Source organism: Somniosus microcephalus, chromosome 21 (assembly GCF_052327205.1).
Source record: "Somniosus microcephalus isolate GS21.2 chromosome 21, FLI_Smic_1.0, whole genome shotgun sequence".
NCBI lineage: Eukaryota > Metazoa > Chordata > Chondrichthyes > Squaliformes > Somniosidae > Somniosus > Somniosus microcephalus.
In genome coordinates, this window is record NC_141007.1 from 49942897 (window position 1) to 49966999 (window position 24103).

At 46.0% G+C, this 24103-nt stretch overlaps 1 protein-coding gene across 2 annotated transcripts in view; it reads left to right on the top strand.

Annotated features, from left to right (window-relative positions):
- The window catches only part of LOC147102778 (fatty acid-binding protein 1, liver-like), a 34400-nt gene that overhangs the window by 4865 nt on the left and 5432 nt on the right, over positions 1-24103 (top strand). Inside the window, exon 1 of one of the 2 annotated variants that reach the window (XM_085963574.1) lies at positions 23422-23547. The exons of the other annotated variant lie outside the window; for it this stretch is intronic. Coding sequence (XP_085819700.1) covers positions 23481-23547 — 67 coding nt within the window. The 5' untranslated portion in view covers positions 23422-23480. Of the gene's footprint in view, positions 1-23421; positions 23548-24103 lie in introns of those variants that run through there. 2 annotated transcript variants of the gene reach the window in all.

The window sequence follows — 24103 nt, forward strand, 5'->3', positions numbered from 1 at the left end:
GCATTATATATTAAAAAAAATTGTGTTTGAATAAATTCATTCCTTCTTTACACACTAGAAAACCCATTTAATTCCTCAATTGTTATAGTCCTGACTGTTAATTGAACTGAGTCAACCTTTGTACTCAAATTAGGTGTTATTTACTCTTGGCAACACATGTTTGCTATTGCCAAGTAAGGTACTGATCTTCAATATATCCTGTTGAACACATCTATAGTATTGCTTGTAAAAGAAAAAGTTATTAACAGGGCAAATATTCTTAATGTATATACCTGTATATATAATTTAAAATATGTTCTTCTGTTAAGTTAGGTACACAATATCATTATCTGCACTATTTACCCACATATAATGAGGTGCCCTTGTATTGTCATTATTGGAAACAGTAATTGTAGCTCTGTAACTAAAACAGAAAATGCTATGAACACACAGCAGGCCCGTCTGCATCTGTAGAGAGAACAGACAAGGTTTATGTTTCAGGTGCGGGCTTGTAGCTTTGTAATGGGATTGACAGTGTCATATTTGCTTCATTCTATTATACTTTACTGTACCACACTCACTTTGATCTGTAATGGTAAAGATATTTTTGTTATATTTAAAAGTTTACATATTTTAAATTATATATATACACATTTAGAATATTTACCCTGTTAACAACTTTTTCTTTTACAAGCAGTAATAATTTCCCACAATTTAACAATGGAATTATATATCATAACCAGATACAATCCTGATAACTGTAAGAAATCACACAACACCAGGTTATAGTCCAACAGCTTTATTTGAAATCACAAGCTTTCGGATTTCAAATAAAACTGTTGGACTATAATCTGGTGTTGTGTGACTTCTTACATTTGTCCAACCCAGTCCAACACCGGCATCTCCACATCAATCCTGATACAGGTAACGTAGTGTCTTTGTTTAAAGTTCAATGCGGAAACCCAATTTTAAAAAAAATAATCCTTGTACTTTGTAGTGATGGTTTATTGATTCTGCCACAAGTCTACAAGTAACTTTAGCAATCAGACCTTTGGATTGTTTTATAATGTAACAGATCTACATCTGGATACAATGTTCTATACCTATTGTAAAGACAATACAAGAAGAAGTGGTTTATTTGAAAAAATTGGCAAGGTTCCGAACTCAACATAAACTGCTAAAGTATAAGTTTATTTGTCCAATGCAATGAAAAATGTTCATTCTGTGAATGTAAGTTTTGAACATGGTTCTTGCCAAGTGCAAGTCAGATTACATATGTTTCACTTACTAAAGAGAAGAGAATGTAAATATAAAATAGGTGTCTGTTTGGAGCACTCTTGACCATCTGATTTAGGCTGGCACTTCAGTGCAGTACTGAGGGATTTCTGCATTGTTGTAGGCACTGTCTTTCATGTGAGACATTAAGCTGAGCCCTTGTCTGCCTGTTTAGATGGATGTTAAAGACCCAGTGGCACTATTTAAAGAGCGGCAGGATTCTTATACAAACATACGAATTAGGAGCAGGAGTAGGCCACTCAGCCCTTCGAGCCTGCTCCGCCATTCAATAAGATCATGGCTGATCCGATTACTCCACATTCCCGCCTACCCCCGATAACTTTTCACCCCCTTGCTTACCAAGAATCTATCTACCTCTGCCTTAAAAATATTCAAAGACTCTGCTTCCACTGCCCTCTGAGGAAGAGTTCCAAAGATTCATGACCGTCTGAGAAAAAATTTCTCCTCATCTTGTCTTAAGTTGGCGACCCCTTATTTTTAAACAGTGACCCCTAGTTCTAGATTCTCCCACAAGAGGAAACATCCTCTCCACATCCACCCTGTCAAGACCCCTCAGGATCTTATATGTTTCCAATCAAGTCACCTCTTACTCTTCTAAACTCCAGCAGATACAAGCCTAGCCTGTCCAACCTTTCCTCATAAGACAACCTGCCCATTCCAGGTATTAGTCTAGTAAAACCTTCTCTGAACCGCTTCCAATGCATTTACATCCTTCCTTAAATAAGGAGACCAATACTGTACACAGTACTCCAGATGTGGTCTCACCAATGCCCAGTATAACTGAAGCATAACTTCCTACTTTTGTATTCAATTCCCCTCGCAATAAACGATAACATTCTATTAGCTTTCCCAATTACTTGCTGTACCTGCATAGTAACCTTTTGCGATTCATGCACTAGGACACCCAGATCCCTCTGCATCTCAGAGCTCTGCAATCTCTCACCATTTAGATAATATACTTTTTTATTCTTCCTGCCAAAATGGACAACTTCACATTTTCCCACATTATACACCATTTGCCAGATCTTTGCCCACTCACTTAACCTATCTATATCCCTTTGTAGACTCCTTATGTCCCCTTCACAATTTACTTTCCTACCTATCTTTGTGTCATCAGCAAATTTAGCAACCATACCTTCGGTCCCTTCATCTAAGTCATTTATATAAATTGTAAAAAGTTGAGGCCCCAGCACTGATCCCTGTGGCACACCACTCGTTACATCTTGCCATTCTTCCAGTGTCTTGGCCAAGATTCATCCCTCAACACCATCATCAAAACAGATTAACGGTCAGTTATTTAATTTGTTGTTTATGGGACCTTGCTGTGCACAAACAGGTTGCCTGGTCCCTATATAACAGTGACTACAATTCAAAACTTAAATAATTCACTGGCTGTGAAGTGCTTTTGTGATGTCTCAAGAGACAAGAAAAGTGCTATAGGAATGCATGTTATCTTTATAAGATGAATCCAACATTCCTTACTGCTTTACTTCATCCCGGTGTCAACACATGTGCATCTATGTTCCTCACTTGCTAACTTTCAGCTTACATCGTAGCTTAATCTTATCAGTTTGGTTGCAGAATTAGCAGTCAGGCCAGAAATTATTAAGCATGTTTTAGGGTTCATTGTCATAGTTTGTTGACAGCCATTGATAATTCAGAGAGTTACACAATAACCCTACTTCTCCCACTTTAGCTTCCTCTCTTTAGTTCCTCTTGGCCCCTGATGCCTTTAATGTCTTCCAACTCTAGTACTGAAGACCTGTGCACTAAAGCTAGCAGTTCCCCTAGCCAAACTGTTCCAGTACAGCCATGACACCGACATCTACCCGACATTGTGGAAACTTGCCCAGGTATGCCCTACCCTCAAAAAAAGGACAAATTTAACCTGGCCAATTATGACCCCATCAGCATCCTCCCAAGCAGTAGTAAACTAATGGAAGGAGTCAACAATAGTACCATTAATCACCAATGAACTGCTCACCAATGCTCAGTTCAGGTTCTGCCAGGACCACTTAGCCCCAGACTTTATCTCAGCTGTGATCCAGTCATGGATGTAAGAGCTGAATGCCAGAGGAAAGGTGAGAGTAGCTGCCCTCGACATCAAGGCAGCATTCAACCAAGTGTGGCACCAAGGAACCCAAGCAAAACCGGTCCAGTGGCTGGAGTCATACCCGATGCAAAGGAAGAGGGTTGTGATTATCGGAGGTCAGTCATTACAGCCCTAGGACATCCTTCATGTGTTTCTTGGGGAAGTGTCCTCAGCCCAACCATCTTCAGCTGCTCCATAAATGACCTACCCTCCATCATAAGGTCAAAAGTGTTTGCTGACAATTCCGCAGTGTTGAAATCAATTTACAATTCCTCCAATAATGAAGCAGCCCATGGCAGCCTACAACAGGACTTGGAAAACATCTAGACTTGGGCTGACAAGTGGTGGGTAACATTTGTGCCATGTAATTCCAGGAAATATTCACCTTGAAAGAGAGAAAGCCAGGTCATCTCCCCTCCACCAACAGAATCTTACTGGTCATCACTGAGTAGAAGCTAAACTGATTCAACCCCACAGTGGCTACAAAAGCAATACAGTGTACTTTGCAACGCATGGCTCACCTCCTGACCTCTCAAAGACTTCCCACCATCTACAACACTCAAGTCAGAAGTGTGATGGGATACTCACCATTTATCTGGATGGGTGCAGCTGCAACCATACACAAGAAACTCAACGCCATCCAGGACAAAGCAGTTTGCTTAATTGGTGCCCCCATCAATGGACTCAATATCCACCCCCTCCACCATTGGTGCACTGTGGCTAAAGTACATGCAATTTACAGGAGGCACTGCAGCAATTCACCAAGGTTACTTTGGGAGCCCCTCCCTGCCTGGGACTTTCTACCACCAAGAAGGACAAGAGGAGCAATGTCGTGGGAACACCATCACCTCCAGTTTAGAGTCTACGGGCTCGATTTTGCCATTGGGGCGGGCTGGGGGCGTGTCAGCTGGTTTTCGTGTTAGCCACCTGACTCCAATGAGATGTGGGGAAAAATTGCGATTTTCCCCTAATTGGGCACTTGATTTCCAGCGTGTCGGAAGCCCTGGCCCAATTAGTCTTTCCATCCTGAAAGTCGCCTCCGATGACGTCATCAATGCTGCTGGATTTAAGGCCTGCAAGAAGCCTTGCTTCTTCTGGAGACTACAAACTTCATGCCCATTGCTGTAAGCCCTTATTTCAGCCACGATGTCCAGCAGCAGGCCAAATTCTGCTCCACGATTTGATGAAGCCACCCTGCAAGCTCTGGTGGAGGGAGCCAGATCCAATAAGGAGGTGCTCTTCCCTTCCTCGGGGAAGAAAAAGCCTCCTCAGCAGACTAAAGCTGTGTGGATGCAAGTGGCCCAGGAGGTCAACTCAATCTCTATGTGCCGCAGAACCTGGCTACAGTGCAGGAAGAGTGAGTATGACTTTGCCATCACCCTCAATCTGATCCCTATCTCCTCTCCTCACCAGCACTCAGCTTTGCCAACCTCTTCCTCCACATCCCACTTGACACTGACATCTCTGCACCCTTACCCATTCCCCCTCTCTCTATGGTCACATTCACTTAGCTATTCGACTATGCAGCCCTCACACTCCCTATTGCTGTGATGCTATGACAATAACTTACAACACACAGGGAGGGCCCTTGGTCTTGGCACCTCACTCCATCTTTGTCTCCTTCTAAGCATCTATGCTATGGAATCTCTACACTCACTCCTTCATTTTCACTCAAACTCCACTTGTGTCACTCATTGCAGGAAAAGAGAGCCCACAATAAGAGGGAAAGAGCGAGGACAGGAGGAGGGCCACCCTCAGTAGTCCAGCTCACCACCTCGGAGGAGACGGCCCTGGAAATTGCCGGGATCGAGGAGGATTCCCAAGTGGGGGACCGGAAAGCCCTGCAGCGGGTAGTCAAAACTGCCCAACGCATTACCGGCACCCGGCTACCAACCATAGAGCACATATACCAGAAACGCTGTTTACGGAGGTCACGGTCCATCATCAAAGACCCTACCCACCCCAGCCACAGTCTGTTCGCCCTCCTGCCATCTGGGAGACGCTACAGATGCATTCGCACCCGTACGACCAAATTTAGGAACAGCTTCTTTCCCAGGGCTGTCATCCTACTGAACTCCACAAATAAACTCTAAAGCCTGCACATCTGCCAATGCACTTTATTATGGTTATGTTTATGTTAATGTATTACAAGCCAAATGTATGTTGAATATTTAAATGTCTTAATTTAAATGTACACTCTCGGGAGCCGCAAGCCTACATTTCGTTGTACTGCACTTGTGCACTAACAATGACAATAAAAGTTGATTTGATTTGATTTGATTTGACAGATGGGCGCAGCATCAGGTATCAGGAGTGTTCTGGCAAGTACAAAACTGCATAATTATTTCTGGAAGGATTCAAACTACAACACTTGCTAAAGTTAATGAGGACTGTACTGGCAGTCGACCTTGCCTTCCAAGATTTACGGCGGAGGCAGCGAGAAGGACAGGATCATGTCCGCAGAGGGAGAAGGAGGGCCATCAGGGCTCTCAACAGGAGGCCTTACCCTCCGAGGGTATTCCGAGAGCACTTCTCCTACCTCCAATTAAGCGAGGAGCAGTGTATTAGAAGGCTCCACTTCACCAAGGAGGTGGTCACAGAATTCTGTCACCTCCTGCAACCAGACCTCCAGCCTCAGACCAGGGCGACCACGGCTCTCTCGGTGGCAGTCAAGGTTACCGTGGCCCTCAATTTCTTCACCAGTGGATCCTTCCAGCCTGCAGCAGGAGACATAGCTAACATCTCGCAGTTCGCCATCCATTGCTGCATCCGGGAGGTCACTGAGGCTCTCTACAGTAGGAGAAGGGACTACATTGCTTCCCCATCACCAGAGAGAAGCAGGACGAGCATGTATGTGGCTTTGCCAGCATAACGGGATTCCCGATAATGTAGGGCGCCATTGACTGCATCCACATGGCTTTGCGGGCACCGCATAACAATCCTGAGATCTTCCGTAACTGCAATGGCTACCACTCACTTAATGTGCAGTTGGTGTGCGACCACACACAGCGAATCCTCACCGCCAATGCCCGCTATCCTGGCAGCAGCCACGATGCCTTCATCCTGCGCCAGACTCTTCCAGCCACCACATCAAGCTTGAGGGTGACTGCTCAGTGACAAGGGCTATCCACTCTCCACCTGGCTCATGACTCCCCTCCGCAACCCTAACACTCATGCCCAGCACTCATATAATGAGGGGCATGCTGCCACCAGGAACATCATCGAGCAGACCATCAGCTTATTGAAGCAATGGTTCCGCTGCCTTGACCGCTCAGGAGGAGCCCTCCAGTACTCGCCAGAGCAGGTGTCCCATTTCGGGGTGGTCTGCTGCAAGTGCCACAATTTGGCCATCATGAGGGCACAGCCCTTGCCAGCAGGGATTGCGGGACCACCTCAGGAGGAGGACGAGGCAGAGAAGGATGAGGAAGAGAACCAGGAGGAGGAGGATCAGGAGGGAGGGAGGAGGCAGCGAGACAATTGTCATTGCGGATGGGCTGTCTGTGACCGGCTCATCAGACTGCGATTCGAATGAATGAAACCCCAGATCCCCGTTGCTCACCACATCCCCATCATACCATCCCTGTCTCACACCATATCACAGCATCCTCCTGGGTGCAAAGGTGAAATGAGAGAGACCACAAAATATTCCAAACACCATTAATAAATTTATCTATAAACATATCACACATATTACATGAATTCTAATAACTAATGACCCTTGCGCCTGCCATAGTTGAATAGCTGTCATTGTGTGCAAGGTGTGAGTGTTGCTCGGTAGCGATTGTTGGTGGGTGAGTGCTGGGGGTGTGGTGCATTGAGCAGTGTGTGAAGCTTATGGTACAGATGGTGGTATGTAGCATTTGTTGAAGCCTTCACTCACCCTGACCACGTGTGAGCTCGCTAAACTTCCTCCTGACGTGGTGTGCCACCTCCCTCCACATAGTCTGGCAGACTTGTGGCAAGGGCCTCCTGCCAGTTGGTACAGGACCACCCGCCTTCTCTTCACCGCTAAAACCAATGCCTCCAAAGCTTCATCGGGAAACCTCCGGGCTCTCTTCCCAGGGGCAGCGATCTGCCATCAGGATTTGTAAGTAAGTGCTCCTTCTCCTTGTTTTTCTTCTTATGGTTGTTGAGGCAGCTGCACACCCAACAATGTTGACAATGAGATGCTGCAGCATCAATGAACCTCCCCTTTAAGTAATTTGAAAAAAGCCCATAGCAATCATTACTTGAGTTTAGACTACACCCGATATTGGTCTATCTTTTCAGTGTAACTCCAATGAGCTTGGTTTTTAGACTAGAATCATGACTGCAATCATTTTAATGAGGAGTGAGGATGCATTTTGCGTGCAGTCTAGACAATTTTCACCTGGTGCTAATTAACCATTTTTAGTCTAAACACTGCCCGTTTCTTGGCACCCTCCTGTATGCTTCAGAGACATGGACCATCCACAGTAGGCACCTCAAAGCACTGGAGAGGTACCACCAACGCTACCTCCGCAAGATCCTACAAATCCATTGGCAGTATAGGCGCACCAATGTAAGTGTTCTCGCTCAGGCCAACATCCCCAGCATCGGAGCTCTGACCACGCTCGATCAGCTCCGATGGACGGGTCACATTGTCTGCATGCCCGATACGAGACTCCCAAAACAAGCACTCTACTCGGAGCTCCGACACGACAAGAGAGCCCCAGGTGGGCAGAGGAAACGCTTCAAGGACACCCGCAAAGCCTCCTTGAAAAAGTGCAACATCCCCACCGACACCTGGGAATCCCTGGCCCAAGACCACACAAAGTGGAGGAGAAGCATCCAGGAAGGCGCCGAACACTTTGAGCCTCTTCGCCGGGAGCAAGCGCAAAGAACGGAAGGAGCGCACGTCAACCCAAGCACCCCACCCACCCGCCCCTTCAACCACCGTCTGCCCCACCTGTGATAGAGACTATAGGTTCCGCGTTGGACTCATCACTCACCTGAGAACTCATTTTTAGTGTGGAAGCAAGTCATCCGAGGGACTGCCTAAGAAGAAGAATGCGAATGAGCTTGGGTTTTTAGACTAGAATCATGACTACAATCATTTTAATGAGGAGTGAGGACGAATTTTGCGTGCAGTCTAGACGATTTTCACCTGGTGCTAATTAACCATTTTTAGTCTAAACACTGCCCATTCCTTGGCTATAACGAATTTCTAGCCCCAGGTGTTTCTACTGAGGCTCCACCAAGATTCCCCACTCAGCCAATACCACCAAATACAAACTGAGGACATTGCAAACCTTCAATAACCAAAAATGTTACATTTTAAGGGGCTTTACCCAAGTTCCCACGACTGAAGAGTCTCTCCGCCCACCACCACCCCACCCCCCCTCATCCCCCAGACTCTATATGGCCTGGGGAGGTGCCTCTCGTGAACTCCTCCAACTATCACATCCCAACCCTAATTTTAATGGGGATATAACTCTCAGTATTTTTGCATTTTCAGTGTTGGTAGCTCTAGAATATCACAACTAGGCCTCAATGACTGAATTCATTTTAGTAAAATATATTTATATTCCTACATATGTATCTGCAAAGACAAAGACACCTGAAAGTCTTTATCATTATTGTTCTCCTTGCCCTCCATCATCTACAAGTTAAATGCCTGTTCAATAAATACCACTTGTTCACCAGTAACCTGAAGTCACTGTTACATTATTCCTGCCATCTTAAGGTGTGGCTCTAAACTTAATACTATTATGTTTGCAATTTCTTAGATGAAGATTAGCATTGATCTTTGATCATCCACGATCATAGTATTACATTACTGCATAAAGCAAAATGAACTTTGAGTTGTCAGTTTATCAGTGTCTGCCACAATCTCCTGATAAGGTAGATTTTTTTTTCTGCTTAATCAAGCTTTAGTTAGGAGTTAGTACATGTTTTATATGAACAGACTGTTGTATAAGTTGACCACCACTATTTTCAAGCAAATAATCAGCCATGTTCACTCATTGTGATGGACTGTACCACAGTTTTATACTTATATTATATAAAGTAAAAACAAAAGTGTTGGAACTACACCGCAAGCATCTGCAAAAAGGTGGTCGCTCTGGCTGCTTGCCTCTCTTTGTCGGCTTTGTACGCACCAAGGTGGCCCTGGAGAAGGAGCACGCGCAAAAGCTATGGGCCCTGTAACCACATGGCATCTGTAACCACATGGCCCGGCATATCCCTCACTCTACCATTACCATCAAGCCAGGGGACCAACCCTGGTTCAGTGAGGAGTGCAGAAGAGCATGCCAGGAGCAGCACCAGGCGTATCTAAAAATGAGGTGCCAACCTGGGGAAGCTGCAGCACAGGACTACATGCATGCTAAACAGCGGAAGCAGCATGCTATAGACAGAGCTAAGTGATCCCACAATCAACAGATCAGATCAAAGCTCTGCAGTCCTGCCACAGCCAGTCGTGAATGGTGGTAGATCATTAAACAACTAACAGAAGGAGGAGGCTCCATGAATATCCCCATCCTCAATGATGACGGAGCCCAGCACGCGAGTGCAAAAGACAAGGCTGAAGCGTTTGCAACTATCTTCAGCCAGAAGTGCCGAGTGGATGATCCATGTCGGCCTACTCCTGAGGTCCCCACCATCACAGAAGCCAGTCTTCAGCCAATTCGATTCACTCCACGTGATATCAAGAAACAGCTGAGCGCACTGGATACAGCAAAGGCTATGGGTCCTGACAACATCCCAGCTGTCATGCTGAAGACTTGTGCTCCAGAACTAGCCACGCTTCTTGCCAAGCTGTTCCAGTACACCTACAACACTGGCATCTACCTGACAATGTGGAAAACTGCTCAGGTATATCCTGTCCACAAAAAGCACGACAAATCCAATCCAGTCAATTAATGCCCCATCAGTCTACTCTCAATCATCAGCAAATTGATGGAAGGTGTCATCGACAGTGCTATCAAGCGGCACTTACTCACCAATAACCTGCTCACTGATGCCCAGCTTGGGTTCCGCCAGGGCCACTCGGCTCCAGACCTCATTACAGCCTTGGTCCAAACATGGACAAAAGAGCTGAATTCCAGAGGAGAGGTGAGAGTGACTGCCCTTGACATCAAGGCAGCATTTGATCGAGTGTAGCATCGAGCCCTAGTAAAATTTAAGTTAATGGGAATCGGGGAAAACTCTCCACTGACTGGAGTCATACCTAGCACAAAGGAAGATGGTTGTAGTGGTTGGAGGTCAATCATCTCAGCCCCAGGACATCGCTGCAGGAGTTCCTCAGGGCAGTGTCCTAGGCCCAACCATCTTCAGCTGCTTCATCAATGATCTTTCCTCCATCATAAATTCAGAAGTGGGGATGTTCGCTGATGACTGCTCAGTGTTCAGTTCCATTTGCAACCCCTCAGATAATGAAGCAGTCCATGCCCGAATGCAGCAAGACCTGGATGACGGTTTGGGCTGATAAGTGGCAGGTAACATTCGCGCCACACAAGTGCCAGGCAATGACTATCTCCAACAAGCGAGAGTCTAACCACCACCCCTTGACAATTAACGGCATTACCATCGCCGAATCCCCCACCATCAACATCCTGGGGGTCACGGTTGACCAGAAACTTAACTGGACCAGCCACACAAGGCACAAGTCAGGAGCATGAAGGAATACTCTCCTTTTGCTTGGATGAGTGCAGCTCCAACAACACTCAAGAAGCTTGACACCATCCAGGACAAAGCAGCCCGCTTGATCGGCACCCCACCCACCACCTTAAACATTCACTCCCTGCATCACTGGCGCACTGTGGCTGCAGTGTGTACCATCTAAAAGATGCAATGCAGCAACTCGCCAAGGCTTCTTCAGCAGCCCCTCCCAAACCCGCGGCCTATTCCACCTAGAAGGACAAGGGCAGCAGGCGCATAGGACCACCACCACCTCCAAGTTCCCCTCCAAGTTACACACCATCCTGACTTGGAAATACATCGCCGTTCCTTCATCATCACTGGATCAAAATCCTGGAACTCCTTCCCTAACAGCACTGTGGGAGTATCTTCACCACAAGGACTGCAGCGGTTCAAGAAGGCAGCTCACCACCACCTTCTCAAGGGCAATTAAGGATGGGCAATAAATGCTGGCCTTGCCAGCGACGCCCACATCCCAGGAACAAATTAAAAAATTAACTGCCGATCCTGTCCTCTCTGCAGCCATGTTTCTGTTGCCTGTTTTCTCACTTCTAATTATTGCCTCCAATTCCCCTGTTTTGTTGCTAATGATCTGTACATTGCTACAAAGGCAATTTAATATGTTCTTATTTTTCATTACTCCTTTATTTTTAACAGGAATTGCGTTATTACTTCCTATAACATTTTCTGCTCCCTGAGAATTTGTTACCTTTATCACTTTTTATACTCTGACCTTATCTATCATCCCTTTCTCTTATCTTTAGGTTACTATTTCTTCCTCCCAAACCCTCAACCCTTTCCATTGTCCTGTTTATCCTTTCTGCTCGGACCTTGATCCCAGCCCAGTTCAGGTGCAGCATTACCGCTCCACCTGTTAACCATGTGATTTATCGGGGGAGCTCTACCTGGTGATCTGCTGATGAGTATGTGTCCAGTTATGTTGACAGCCCGGTGCGGCCATGCTCCCTCACAGTCCACGGGCCAATGTTCTCATATCTCCTAAATAACAACAGAAAATGCTGGAAAAACTCAGCAGGCCAGGCAACATCCGTGGAGAGAGAAATAGAGTCAACGTTTCGGGTCGAAACCCTTCTACAGAACTGAGAGAAAAGGCAGGAAATGAAACAAAAGGCAGTTTGGGGGCTGGGAAATGGGGGAGGGGATGAAAGAAGAGACATTAAGAGATATTCAAGGTGAGACGAGATAGTAATAGGACAGGTAAAGAAACAGACAATGGCTCTAGATGAAGTGTGAAATGCGCTGGCAGAGTGAGAGACAGCTGCCATGTGGGAGAGAGAAAAAAAGTAAAAGTCACAAACCAAAAGTGTGGATAAAAAATATAAAAATATAATAGGGGCCGAGGTTATGATCTGAAGTTGTTGAACTCGATATTGAGTCCGGAAGGCTGTAAAGTGCCTAATCGGAAGATGAGGTGCTGTTCCTCGAGCTTACGCTGAGCTTCCGTGGAACAATGCAATGGCCGCAGACGGTGAGGTCTGAGTGGGAATGGAACGGTGAATTGAAATGACAGGCGACCGGAAGCTCGGGGTCACCCTTACGGACTGAACGTCTCATATCTCCTGTTGCACGATAGAAACTCCTTCGAAAACACTAACTGCCAAATTTTAGGAACTAGCAAATGGAAGCCAAAAATAGTCTCAACCATACTCTCCTGTTTATTCGTACAAAATGTGCTAGCTGTTAACATTTTTGAAATGGGTAGAAACGCAAGCCAATTTAAAATTTACTTCAGTATTACATTTGGAAGACTGTCCATTCTCAGTTGCGCTGATACCAAAAGCACAATTGTAGCACCAGGAGTATTTTCATGTGATCACTCCATACCACGGTGAAGCCAAGCAGTAATCTGCAGCGGGCATTAGCAATTTATTTATGCAACCAACGCAGAACACAATCAGATGGACAAAATTTACAGGAACCAGTGACTGAAGATTAGATCATGTAAGTGTTGAAAGAGTGGGGGTGGGGCGGGCGGAAGTTCGAACCAGATGATTTACAACTTCAAACAACAGAATCAACTGTGAACCGACCGACACAGTGTGAAGGGGGGGGGGGGGGGGGGGTGGGTCCAATGCTTATTGCATCGCCCCTGCTGCTGTGATCAGATGAGATGCCTCTTAGCCAAATGTCTGTGGTTTCACTTGTTTGTGACTTTCGCCCAGGCTCTAGCAGCAGCTGCTGGAGAGAACAGTGACATCATTCAGAACGAAGGCATAGGCTGATTTCCCAAAAGACGTCTAATGCTGGAAAGGAATCTGAAAACATCAGGATAGCTGAGGTGCTTGAAACCAGCCCAAAGCTGGAAATCGAGTAGACTAAACTTAGAGAAAATTTATGTGCAATGGCTGATAACAGATCTCCTCATTCAAATTGAGATAAGTCACCCATATGCACTAAAATCCAGGCTTTCTATGCTGGGTATATTTCAGCACATTGTAAAAATTACACAACATTTTTTAATTGAGCCCAGGAAACAAAGTAGCGTAAAATATTACGAAAGTATTATCAGCTGTGTCAGCTTGGCTCACGTTATAGCACTCTGACTTCTGAGTCAGGAGGTTGTGGGTTCAAGTCCCACTTTTTAACTTAAGAACAGAATCTAGGCTCGCACTTCAGAGTGGTACTGAGGGAGTGCTGCACTGTTGGAGGTGCCATCCTTCAGCTGAAATGTTAAACTGAGGTCGCATCTGCCTGTTCAGGTGGATGTTAAAGATCTTGTGGCACTATATGAAAAAGAGCAGATAGTTCTCCCAGTGTCCTAACCAACATTGCTCCCTCAGCCAAAAAAAAGATTAACTAGTTCCTCGGTGGTTCCACTGGTCTTCATAACTTCGGCAGATCAACTCAACACCCTCGGAAATGGTGGATATCCGTTTACGTCGGATGTCTATTGTTTCTTGGGGTTTTCTGATTGCCTCGTAAGGGGTGGAGCTTCTGTCCACCCTTACAAGGCAAACCACAGTCCTGAACTGGAACACCCGCTCCTGAGCCTCAGTTGGGATCCAGCACAGTAGTGACGACCAGTATGCCCAGTAAAATGGGACATTCTGGCGTCTACAAAGGTGCATGTGGGCCCCACCAGTGGGGTCCAGACCTGGCAAGCAGAGCTGATTGGAGCAGTGCCATGGTCTGGGGGGAACCTGGGCAACCACGTCCTTCACCAAGGGTGGCCAACTGACTGAGTTCCCACTGGCATAGGGTAGGAGGGCACCAAAGATGCACCCAAATTACTTGACCCATGCAAATAAGGTGCCCACCCATCTACCTCCGGCACTGTCGGGCACCATTGGGTACCTTTCCAGTGCAACTGTTGGAATGGCTGCCCATGGAATTTCATGGCCAATGTCTTTAACACAGAAAAAAGTCCCAAAAAAGCCAGAAACAAAATCACAGAGGAAGAAAGGAATGGACATCAACTCTTTGTGGGGTAGTTGATGGTTTTAAGAAGGCAAAATAGAGGTGGTGGGTTTTAGGGAAGAGAGTTCCAGAGCTTAGGACCAAAATGGCTGAAAGCTCTGCCATGGATGATAGGGCGGGGCAGGGGATGGCTGGAAAATGTATAGAAAGAAAGAACTTGCATTTATGTAGTGCCTTTCATTCCCTCAGTACATCCCAAAGTGATTTACAACTAATGGATTACTTTTGAAGTGCAGTCATTATTGTTATGTAGGCAAACATAGGAGCCAATTTGTGCAGAGCAAGATCCCACAAACATCAAATAGATGAACAAATCATCAGAAGGCCAGAGCTGGAAGGTACAGGTGGGGACAAGAGTTCTGTATGAGGACGTAGAATTTAAATTTGATGCATTGAGAAACAGATTAGTCGTCGCTCGGAAGGAATTCGAACCAGGAGTTGTGAGCTCGGTGAGCACACATAGCTGGGAAATAATGCATTCATGGACCTTAGAGAGGAAAGGTAGGCTACATAAGAACATAAGAAATAGGAGCAGGAGTAGGCCAATCGGCCCCTCGAGCCTGCTCCGCCATTCAATAAGATCATGGCTGATCTGATCCAAACTGCAAATCCACTATCACAGAACCATCCCCTGAATCTAACAGAATTAGACACATGAAATAGGAGCAGGATCAGGCTACACGGCCCCTGGGCCCGCTCCACTACCCACAGGGCTATGACCGATCCGAACCTAGACTCATGTCCAAATTCCTGCCCGCTCCCCGTAACCCTTAATTCCCTTTACTTCTAGGAAACTGTCTATTTCTGTTTTAAATTTATGTAATGATGTAGCTTCTACAGCTTTTTGGGGCAGCATATTCCATGGACCTACCACTCTCTGAGTGAAGTAGTTCCTCCTCATCTCAGTTTTGAAAGAGCAGCCCCTTATTCTAAGACTATGCCCCCTAGTTCTAATTTCACCCATCATCGGGAACATCCTCCCCGCATCCACCCGATCCAACCCCTTCACAGTCTTATATGTTTCAATAAGATCGCCTCTCATTCTTCTGAACTCCAATGAGTAGAGTCCCAATCTAGTCAACCTCTCCTCATATGTCCATCCCCTCATCCCCGGGATTAACCGAGTGAACCTTCTTTGTACTGACTCGAGAGCAAGTATGTATTTTCTTAAGTATGGACACCAAAACTGTACGCAGTATTCCAGGTGCGGTCTCACCAATACCTTGTACAACTGAAGCAATACCTCCCTATTTTTATATTCTATCCCCCTAGCAATGAAAGCCAACATTCCATTGGCCTTCTTAATCACTTGCTGTACCTGCATACTAACCTTTTGAGTTTCGTGCACCAGGACCCCCCAGATCCCTTTGTACTTCAGTACTTTCCAGTTTCGTGCCATTAAGATAATAACTTGCTCTACGATTTTTCCTGCCAAAGTGCATAACCTCACACTTTCCAGTACTGTATTCCATCTGCCAAATCTCTGCCCACTTACTTAGCCTGCCTATGTCCCCTTGCAGGTTTTTTATGTCCTCCTCACTCGCTAGAGATGAGCGAAAGTTGAAGAGGATGGACAGGTAAAGAGTGGGCTTGTTGAGAAGGGGTGATGATGACAGTTTTGAAAAGGAGAGAAACGGTATCTGAGCAAAGGGAGATGTTGGTAGCATAGCGGCCAGGAAAGGTAGCTAAGTGATTCAGAGTTGAGTCTAAAGGGGATTGAGGGGACAAGATGTGGGCCACATGGAAGCTTGGTTTGGGGTGGAAGATGGAGGAGAAGCTGCAAAGTACAGGGGTCAAGGCTAGGAGGGGTACAACACACTCAAATTTATTTTGGCAGGGAACTTAATTTTTTGTTGAATTTTTGCGTATGGGCTGTGAATAAGCCGGTGCTTTGGGGGAGGGAGAGGGGAGCTGTCAGAGCTGTTTGGTTCCAAACATAATTATGCGAGCTGTAAGTGCAGCATCCACAAAGTGGTGTTGTCATTGATTCGAGGAAACAACTTCTTTGTGCTGATGTGTGGTGTGTCTGCATTGTTGAGGGAGGTGGTCAAAGGTCACTGCAAGCTTTCAGCACACAGCTGTTTCTATCAAAACAGCTGCCCAGAATGTTTAAAAAAATATATTGTGGTAGTTTCACAGAACCTGAAAAAAAAGGACTTTTTATTTTGCTTTGGGAAAGAATAGTGTGTGACGTCTTTCAGTGGATTACTGTCAGCAGTCTAAAGTCTGACTTAAATGCAACTGAACTAAAAAAAAATGTAGAAATAATATACATACTAAAGCCCCAATTTTAACTCCCCATACCTGTTGAGGCTCGGGTTAAAATAGGGGCAGAGTACTTACTTCTCCATTCGAGCTGCAGTGCTGCCGGTATCTATTTTAACTCCCGGGTGTCAGGAGGCGTGTGATGCCCTGGCCGCAGGCAGGTGAGGGTCTCATAAATAGTCAACAGTTGGAGTCCAATGACATCATGCAGACCCTGACAGGAATTTAACCCAGACCGTGTGAGTCACGCACAGTGCTGCCCGTGCCAGCCAAAGGCGTCTCAAAATGGATCCGGCTACTGTGGTGGGATTTGAACTCCCATCTCATGGATCTCATAGTCCAGGCCTCTGGATTGCTAACCCAGTAACATAACCACTATGCCACTCTACCATATTCATATTCAGCAACTTTTTGCACTTATATAGTGTAGAACAATGTTGCATGGCGCTTTACAGAGGTGAAATCAGACTAAAATGGACACTGAGCCAGAGGGGTGACAAAAACTTGGTTGAAGAGGTGGGTTTTAAGGAGGGCCTTAAAGAAGGTGAAGGAGATAAAAAAGTGGAGGAGTTTAAGGAGGAAATTCCAGAGCGTGAGGCCTACATGGCTGAAGGCATGGCCACCAATGGCGGGGTGAGAGAGGGATGCACAAGAGGCCAATGTTGAACAAACTGAGTTCTTGGGGAGGTTGTAGGGCTCGAGGAAATTACAGAGATAGGGTGGGGCAAGCTCATGAATGGATTTAAACATGAGGATGAGAATCTTAAATTGGAGATGTTGGGGGAATGGGAACCATTGTAGGAGCGCTCCTCCCGACTCCACAAGAATAGTGTGGGCCGCTGCTGCCCCGGGCTCGCCCCACCCCGGGCCTACTGTTGTGTATGTACCTTTAAGAGAATAACTGGTCTCAGACTGCAGTACCGGCAGTGACCATCCCTGTATAAAAGGCGCTAGTGAGCCTCTGTTGTTTTCAGTTTCACTATTGACTTCCATCAGTAAAGACCTGTTTTGTTCAACTCCTGCTGTCCGTGTCTCAATCATTCACGGACGTAATACTGGCGACGAGCAGATACGAACCTACCTACAGTCTGCACCACCTCCTGGGATCCATTCCTACAGCGAAGTGAGCAGAGGTCGAGGCCAGAAAGAAAAGAAAGTAAGAGGCAGTAGAAACGGGCGTCGACCGTGGGCATCCGCCCCTGTGTTTGCGGAGTTGAAGATTGCTAGAGAAGCTGTCGGAAGCGGGGCCTGGTTCCTGTCGACGGTGCTTCAGCTAATCGGGCTGGTGGCAGGTAGTGCACTGATCCTTCCTGGGCTGCGGCGGTCGCGAACTCGAGCGGGTGGTTTGCAACGGGGCCGAGCAGCGTTGTCGGGAAGAAGAGAGAGAGAGGGCGGAGCACACAGGGCGCGGCCGGTGCTACGAAGCCGGGCTGCGTATAGACCCGCGAAGAAGGAGGCAAGAGCCCCACAGGGTTGTTCCATGATGGGAAAATAATAAAAAAAGAAATATTAAACGCGCAAGAAACCGCGAGGAGCTGCAGGTTGCAACGGGAACCGCGGAAAGCAGCGCTAACAACAGCGGGGAAGAAGGCAAAGCGCGGGAGGCGCCATTTTGTTAAATCAGGGAAGAAGGCAAAGCGCGGGAGGCGCCATTTTAGATTTGCAAGATGCCGAAGACTGGCTGTATCACTGCTTTTGATAATACAATAGAGGACTGGACCACGTATGTGGAAAGAGTCGAGGTATATTTCGAGACAAATGAAATAGCGGAGGAGAAAAAGGCATCGATATTGCTAAACTTAATGGGCGCTAGAACGTATGGCCTATTGCGGGACCTGATTACTCCAGCCAAACCGAAGGCGAAGAGTTTTAACGAAATTGTTGCTGTCCTACAGGAACACCTAAACCCTGCACCGCTGTTGATAGCAGAAAGATTTAAATTCCACAGGAGAACTCAGCATAAAGATGAGAGCAATGCTGAGTACCTTACGGAACTATGCAAGCTATCAAAGCACTGCCAGTTCGGAGCAGGACTGGCAGATACCCTATGGGACAAATTTGTCTGTGGACTCCTGAGTGAAGGAACACAGAAGAAGTTACTCTCAGAGAAAGAGCTGACACGAGATAAGGCTTTCAGCATGGCAGTATCGTATGAAGCAGCAGCCAGGGGAGCTGCAGAAATTCAACAAAAACCACAGGAATACGGCACCCATGAAATGACACGGGGATTTGCAAAATGTTATCACTGCGGCAGAACTAACCATGACCAGAAGGACTGCTGGTCCAAAGACAAAATATGCAGGCAATGTGGGAAGATGGGACACATTGCACGAGTTTGCAGGTCTGGGAAGAAGACCAGTGACAACAGAAAGGCTACTAAGGAACCGTACAAGAAAGTACAAAAGATGACGGACAGTAGTTCCGAAGACCAGATGAGCGATAGTGAATCCGGGAACAGGAGACTAAGCTGTCTCAAACTTCACAATGTAATCGCAAAAGAGGATCACTGAACCATTTGGGTCACCCTCACGATAGCAGGGTCACAAGTTAAAATGGAATTGGATACAGGATCAGCGCTAACCGTCATGAATCGGCGAGACTACGAGCGGCTATTTTCACACATACCCTTGAGAGAGACATCCATTGTCTTGACGACGTATACGGGGCAAAAAGTATACCCCAGAGGAAAAATAAGGGTGCCTGTCGAATACAACGGCAAGAAAATACGGAAATTGTATCTCTACATACTGCCAAATGGTGGACCACCGTTATTGGGACGGGAATGGATCAGGAAGATAAACGTAGATTGGCACTCCATTCATGCAATGACGGTGGACGGTAAAAAAGATGAAGACGTCACTCCTGGACGATTGTCAACAATCTTAGCTAACGCCAAAGAGGTATTTCAACAAGAACTGGGCACGCTTAAAGGCGTAACCGCCTCATTAAAAATAGAAGAGAATGCAGTTCCCAAGTTTTTCAAAGCAAGACCGGTACCATATGCAATTTGCCCAGCCGTCGAGGCAGAGCTGGAGAATCTGGAGAAGGCAGGCGTGTTGTCTAAGGTCGACTGGAGCGAGTGGGCGACACCCATCATTCCTGTCATGAAGAAAACGTTAAGCAATAAGTCAGGGGAGCCAAGGAAGATTCGCATCTGTGGGGATTTCAAGGTGACGGCGAACCCAGTCCTTCACACAGTACAATATCCTCTTCCAAGGATAGAAGACATCTTCGCCTCACTGTCTGGAGGGAAGCGTTTTACTAAAATTGACCTAGCACAAGCATATTTGCAGATGGAGGTTGAAGAGTCCTCTAGGAAGTATCTCACGATAAACACTCACAAAGGTCTTTACCAGTATCATCGATTGGTATTCGGAGTAGCATCGGCTCCAGCAATATGGCAAAGAGCGATGGAACAAGTCCTGCAAGGGATTCCGGGGACTCAGTGTTACTTGGACGACATCCTTGTGACAGGTGAAGATGACAGTGAACACCTTAACAACCTAGAACAGGTGCTCACTAGACTACGGGAACATGGGCTGCGAGCCAACCGCCCCAAGTGCGAATTTTTTAAGAAACAGATATCGTATTGTGGCCACGTGATTGATGAAGAGGGGTTACATAAGTCCCCTGACAAAATTGAAGCGGTTGTTAAGGCCCCAGCGCCTGAAAATGTGTCGCAACTGAGGTCATTCCTCGGATTGGTGAATTACTACCATAAGTTTTTGCCGAATTTGTCGACAATTCTGCACCCACTGAACACCCTGCTACGAACGGGGGTAGCATGGAAATGGGGCGATGATTGTAAGCGGGCCTTTCAGAAGAGTAAGGACTTAATCACTTCAAGGGAAGTATTGGCTCACTACAACCCAGCACTGCCTATCAGACTGGCGTGTGATGCGTCTCCCTACGACATTGGGGCGGTACTGTCACATAAATTCCTTGATGGTTTAGAGAGGCCGATAGCTTTTGCGTCACGCTCGTTCACTTCTGCCGAGCGTAGCTACGCCCAGATTGACAGAGAGGCCCTCAGCCTAGTGTGGGGGGTGAAGAAGTTCAATCACTACCTGCACAGTCAAAAATTTACTCTACTAACCGATCATCAACCTCGTGTCTCCATTTTCAACCCTCAGAAGGGCGTACCGATAATGACAGCACAACGGCTGCAGAGGTGGTCCCTTTTCCTAGGGGCACACCAATATGACATCGAGTACAAAGGAACTAAACAGCATGGAAATGCTGATGGATTGTCACGTCTGCCGTTGCCGACGGTGGAAGAAGAAGACCTTGCAGTGGATCCAATGGAGTTATTCCACTCGACCATAGTCGAATGTCTCCCTGTGACGAATGCAAACATAGAAAAGGAAACACGGAACGACCCGACACTATCACGGGTCTATGATTTAACGGTGAAGGGATGGCCAGCACATGGCGAACCACTGCTGCCAGCATTCTCGCCGAGAAGAGAACAGCTGTCAGTGTGCAGAGGAACCTTGATGTGTGGATCCAGAGTAGTAATTCCACCTAAGTTGACGGATAGAGTGCTCAATGAGCTTCATGAGGGTCATCTGGGTGGGGTAAAAATGAAGAGCTTAGCCAGAGCGTTTGTGTGGTGGCCGGGAATCGATAGAGAAATCGAAGCGATGACCAAGAGCTGTGCAGGATGCCAGAAGGTCCAAAACGCCCCACCACAAGCTCCTCTGCATCCATGGGAGTGGCCCTCATCTCCATGGCAAAGGGTGCACATTGATTTTGCTGGTCCCTTCATGGACTCGATGTTTTTAATTGCGGTGGATGCACATTCAAAGTGGCCAGAGGTAATAAAAATGTCCTCAACCACCACGGAAAAAACTATCACAGTTTTACGAACCATATTCACCAGGAATGGGCTACCTGAACAGATTTGCTCTGACAATGGACCACAGTTTGTGTCTGAAGAGTTCCGGAGGTTCTTAAAGAACAATGGTGTTAAGCATTACACATCTGCCCCATATCATCCAGCCACTAATGGATTGGCCGAGAGGTTTGTCCAAACATTCAAGAAGGCTATCAAGGCAATGTGTAATGAAGATATACCCCTACAACACAAGGTGGACAACTTCTTGTTTGCCTACCGGAATGCGACACATGCGGTTACCAACCAAACTCCAGCCATGATGTTCTTCAATCGAAGACTACGATGCCGCTTGGATTTGGTTAAGCCAAACGTCCGAAGAGATGTGGAGAACAGGCAGTTTCAGAATATGAATGAAAGGCCGACCAGGAGTTTTAAGATAGGTCAACCAGTTTTGGCCCGGGACTACCGCACTGAGAAATGGCAGCCAGGAACGATTTGTACACGGCAAGGACCTCTCTTGTATACCGTGGACATTGGGGAGAGCATTGTAAGACGCCATGCTGACCAGATTCTAGAGTCACTGGAAAACGTCAACTCCACACCACGATCTGATACACCTGGTAATGAAATCGACGTTCCAATTGCAGCTACCGCAGAACTGGTAATATTGGAAGATGAACCAAACAACGACATTGATCCCGACTCAACATTGCCAGAAGAACCTGATACCCCAAAGAGGCGTTATCCAGACAGAATCAGGAAGCCTCCTCAAAGACTGAACTTATAATTGCTTAAACTTAACCAATGTATCTAGCAACCGTAATTGTGATTGTAATTAGTTTTCATTTAGTTGTTAAATGAATGTTATGTACTGTTTATCTAAAAGGGGAGGAATTGTTGTGTATGTACCTTTAAGAGAATAACTGGTCTCAGACTGCAGTACCGGCAGTGACCACCCCTGTATAAAAGGCGCTAGTGAGCCTCTGTTGTTTTCAGTTTCACTATTGACTTCCATCAGTAAAGACCTGTTCTGTTCAACTCCTGCTGTCCGTGTCTCAATCATTCACGGACGTAATACCTACCACCATTCTGGCTGCCTTGGACGTTGAGCCAGATGGAATTCCTCCATTGGCCAAAAGACAAGGTGCAGTGGAATGTCCATTGTGCTCACCAGGGCCATGCCAATGAGGCCCGAGCCTCAAAATGTCTCCGGATTCTCCGCTGTACTTTCCTACTCTTATGGGTTTATGGTATCTAGCGAGGGCCTCAATTATGTAACTATATTGTAACACAAATGATATTCAATTTGCTTTTGATCAATTTGTCCTAGCTTTCAATGGTAACTATCAGTGACTAATAAAACTGCACCAAATTTGATCACAATCACGAATAGATCAGGAATAGAAGCTGTGTGGCGCTTCTCAGATTTAAGTGATGCTGGCAGGATGTTGGAACTGCAAGAAGTGTATCACAGAATAGTTGGATGACTTTTTGCACCGGTCGGTCTCACACACATTGGCTTCCTGATCTCAGCTGTGCCATAGGAAGATGATGAACAGCCAGAGGAAGCGGAGTGGGGGTTACCAGCCATCTCTATGCTACTGTTGCACACTAATGGGTGGATAGCTCAACACTGGCAGAGCTTCAGAGTAAATTCCCATCCTGTCCTCTTAAGCAGTGGATGGCACAGAGAGACTTAAAGAAGAAAAAGAAGTTAAAAAAAATAGGGTTGATTGCATAATGGCAGTGTTAATCATTAAACAGATCCACTTATCACTAACACACCTGCTCAGCACAAGGTTTCCGAAATGTTTCTTATCGGATTTCCAGATAGGAGTAAGACTATAAAGCTAAGTAGAAAGCCAACAAGCTCATATCCATCACATCTCAGATCTATTGCACAGTTCTTCCAAAATGTCCTTCTCTGGAAAATATGAGCTTGAGAGTCAGGAGAACTTTGAGGCATTTATGAAAGCTATTGGTGAGTATAATCTATTGCTCCTGAGGCAAGTAGGATTTCATCAAAACAAACTGGCTTTTCTTAATCTAAACTGCTTTTCGGCAGATTACTGCTTGTTGCTTATTTGATTCAAAAATTGACAAAAGAGGAAATTATTATTAAGAGGATATTGTTCCTGAGCATCTTACGTGAAATAACCTGTACATATTGGAGTTTACAGGACACTTCAACAGCTCCATTTACATTGCTAACAAAGAACTTATCTATGTTATCGTATTAACTACAAATTTTGCTTTCTTAGCTACCAATGCTTGTGATCTGCAATTTCTGTTCCTTATTTGTGAATAGGAAACCGATCTGAATTGTGTAAAAGTCCTACTTGCTAGCGTTCATGTAATGATGGGGAGGAACTGTGTACAAATATTGATACTGGCAGCCTTTTAAAACCCAGTGCTAGCATAAACTAACAATGTTTGATTTCCCCCATGTATTGAATTAAACACGAAGTTGGCTTTTCAAAAAAGGAAGCCTCTTTACTTCAGAATATTTACATGACAACATTAATTGCTTTCTCTGC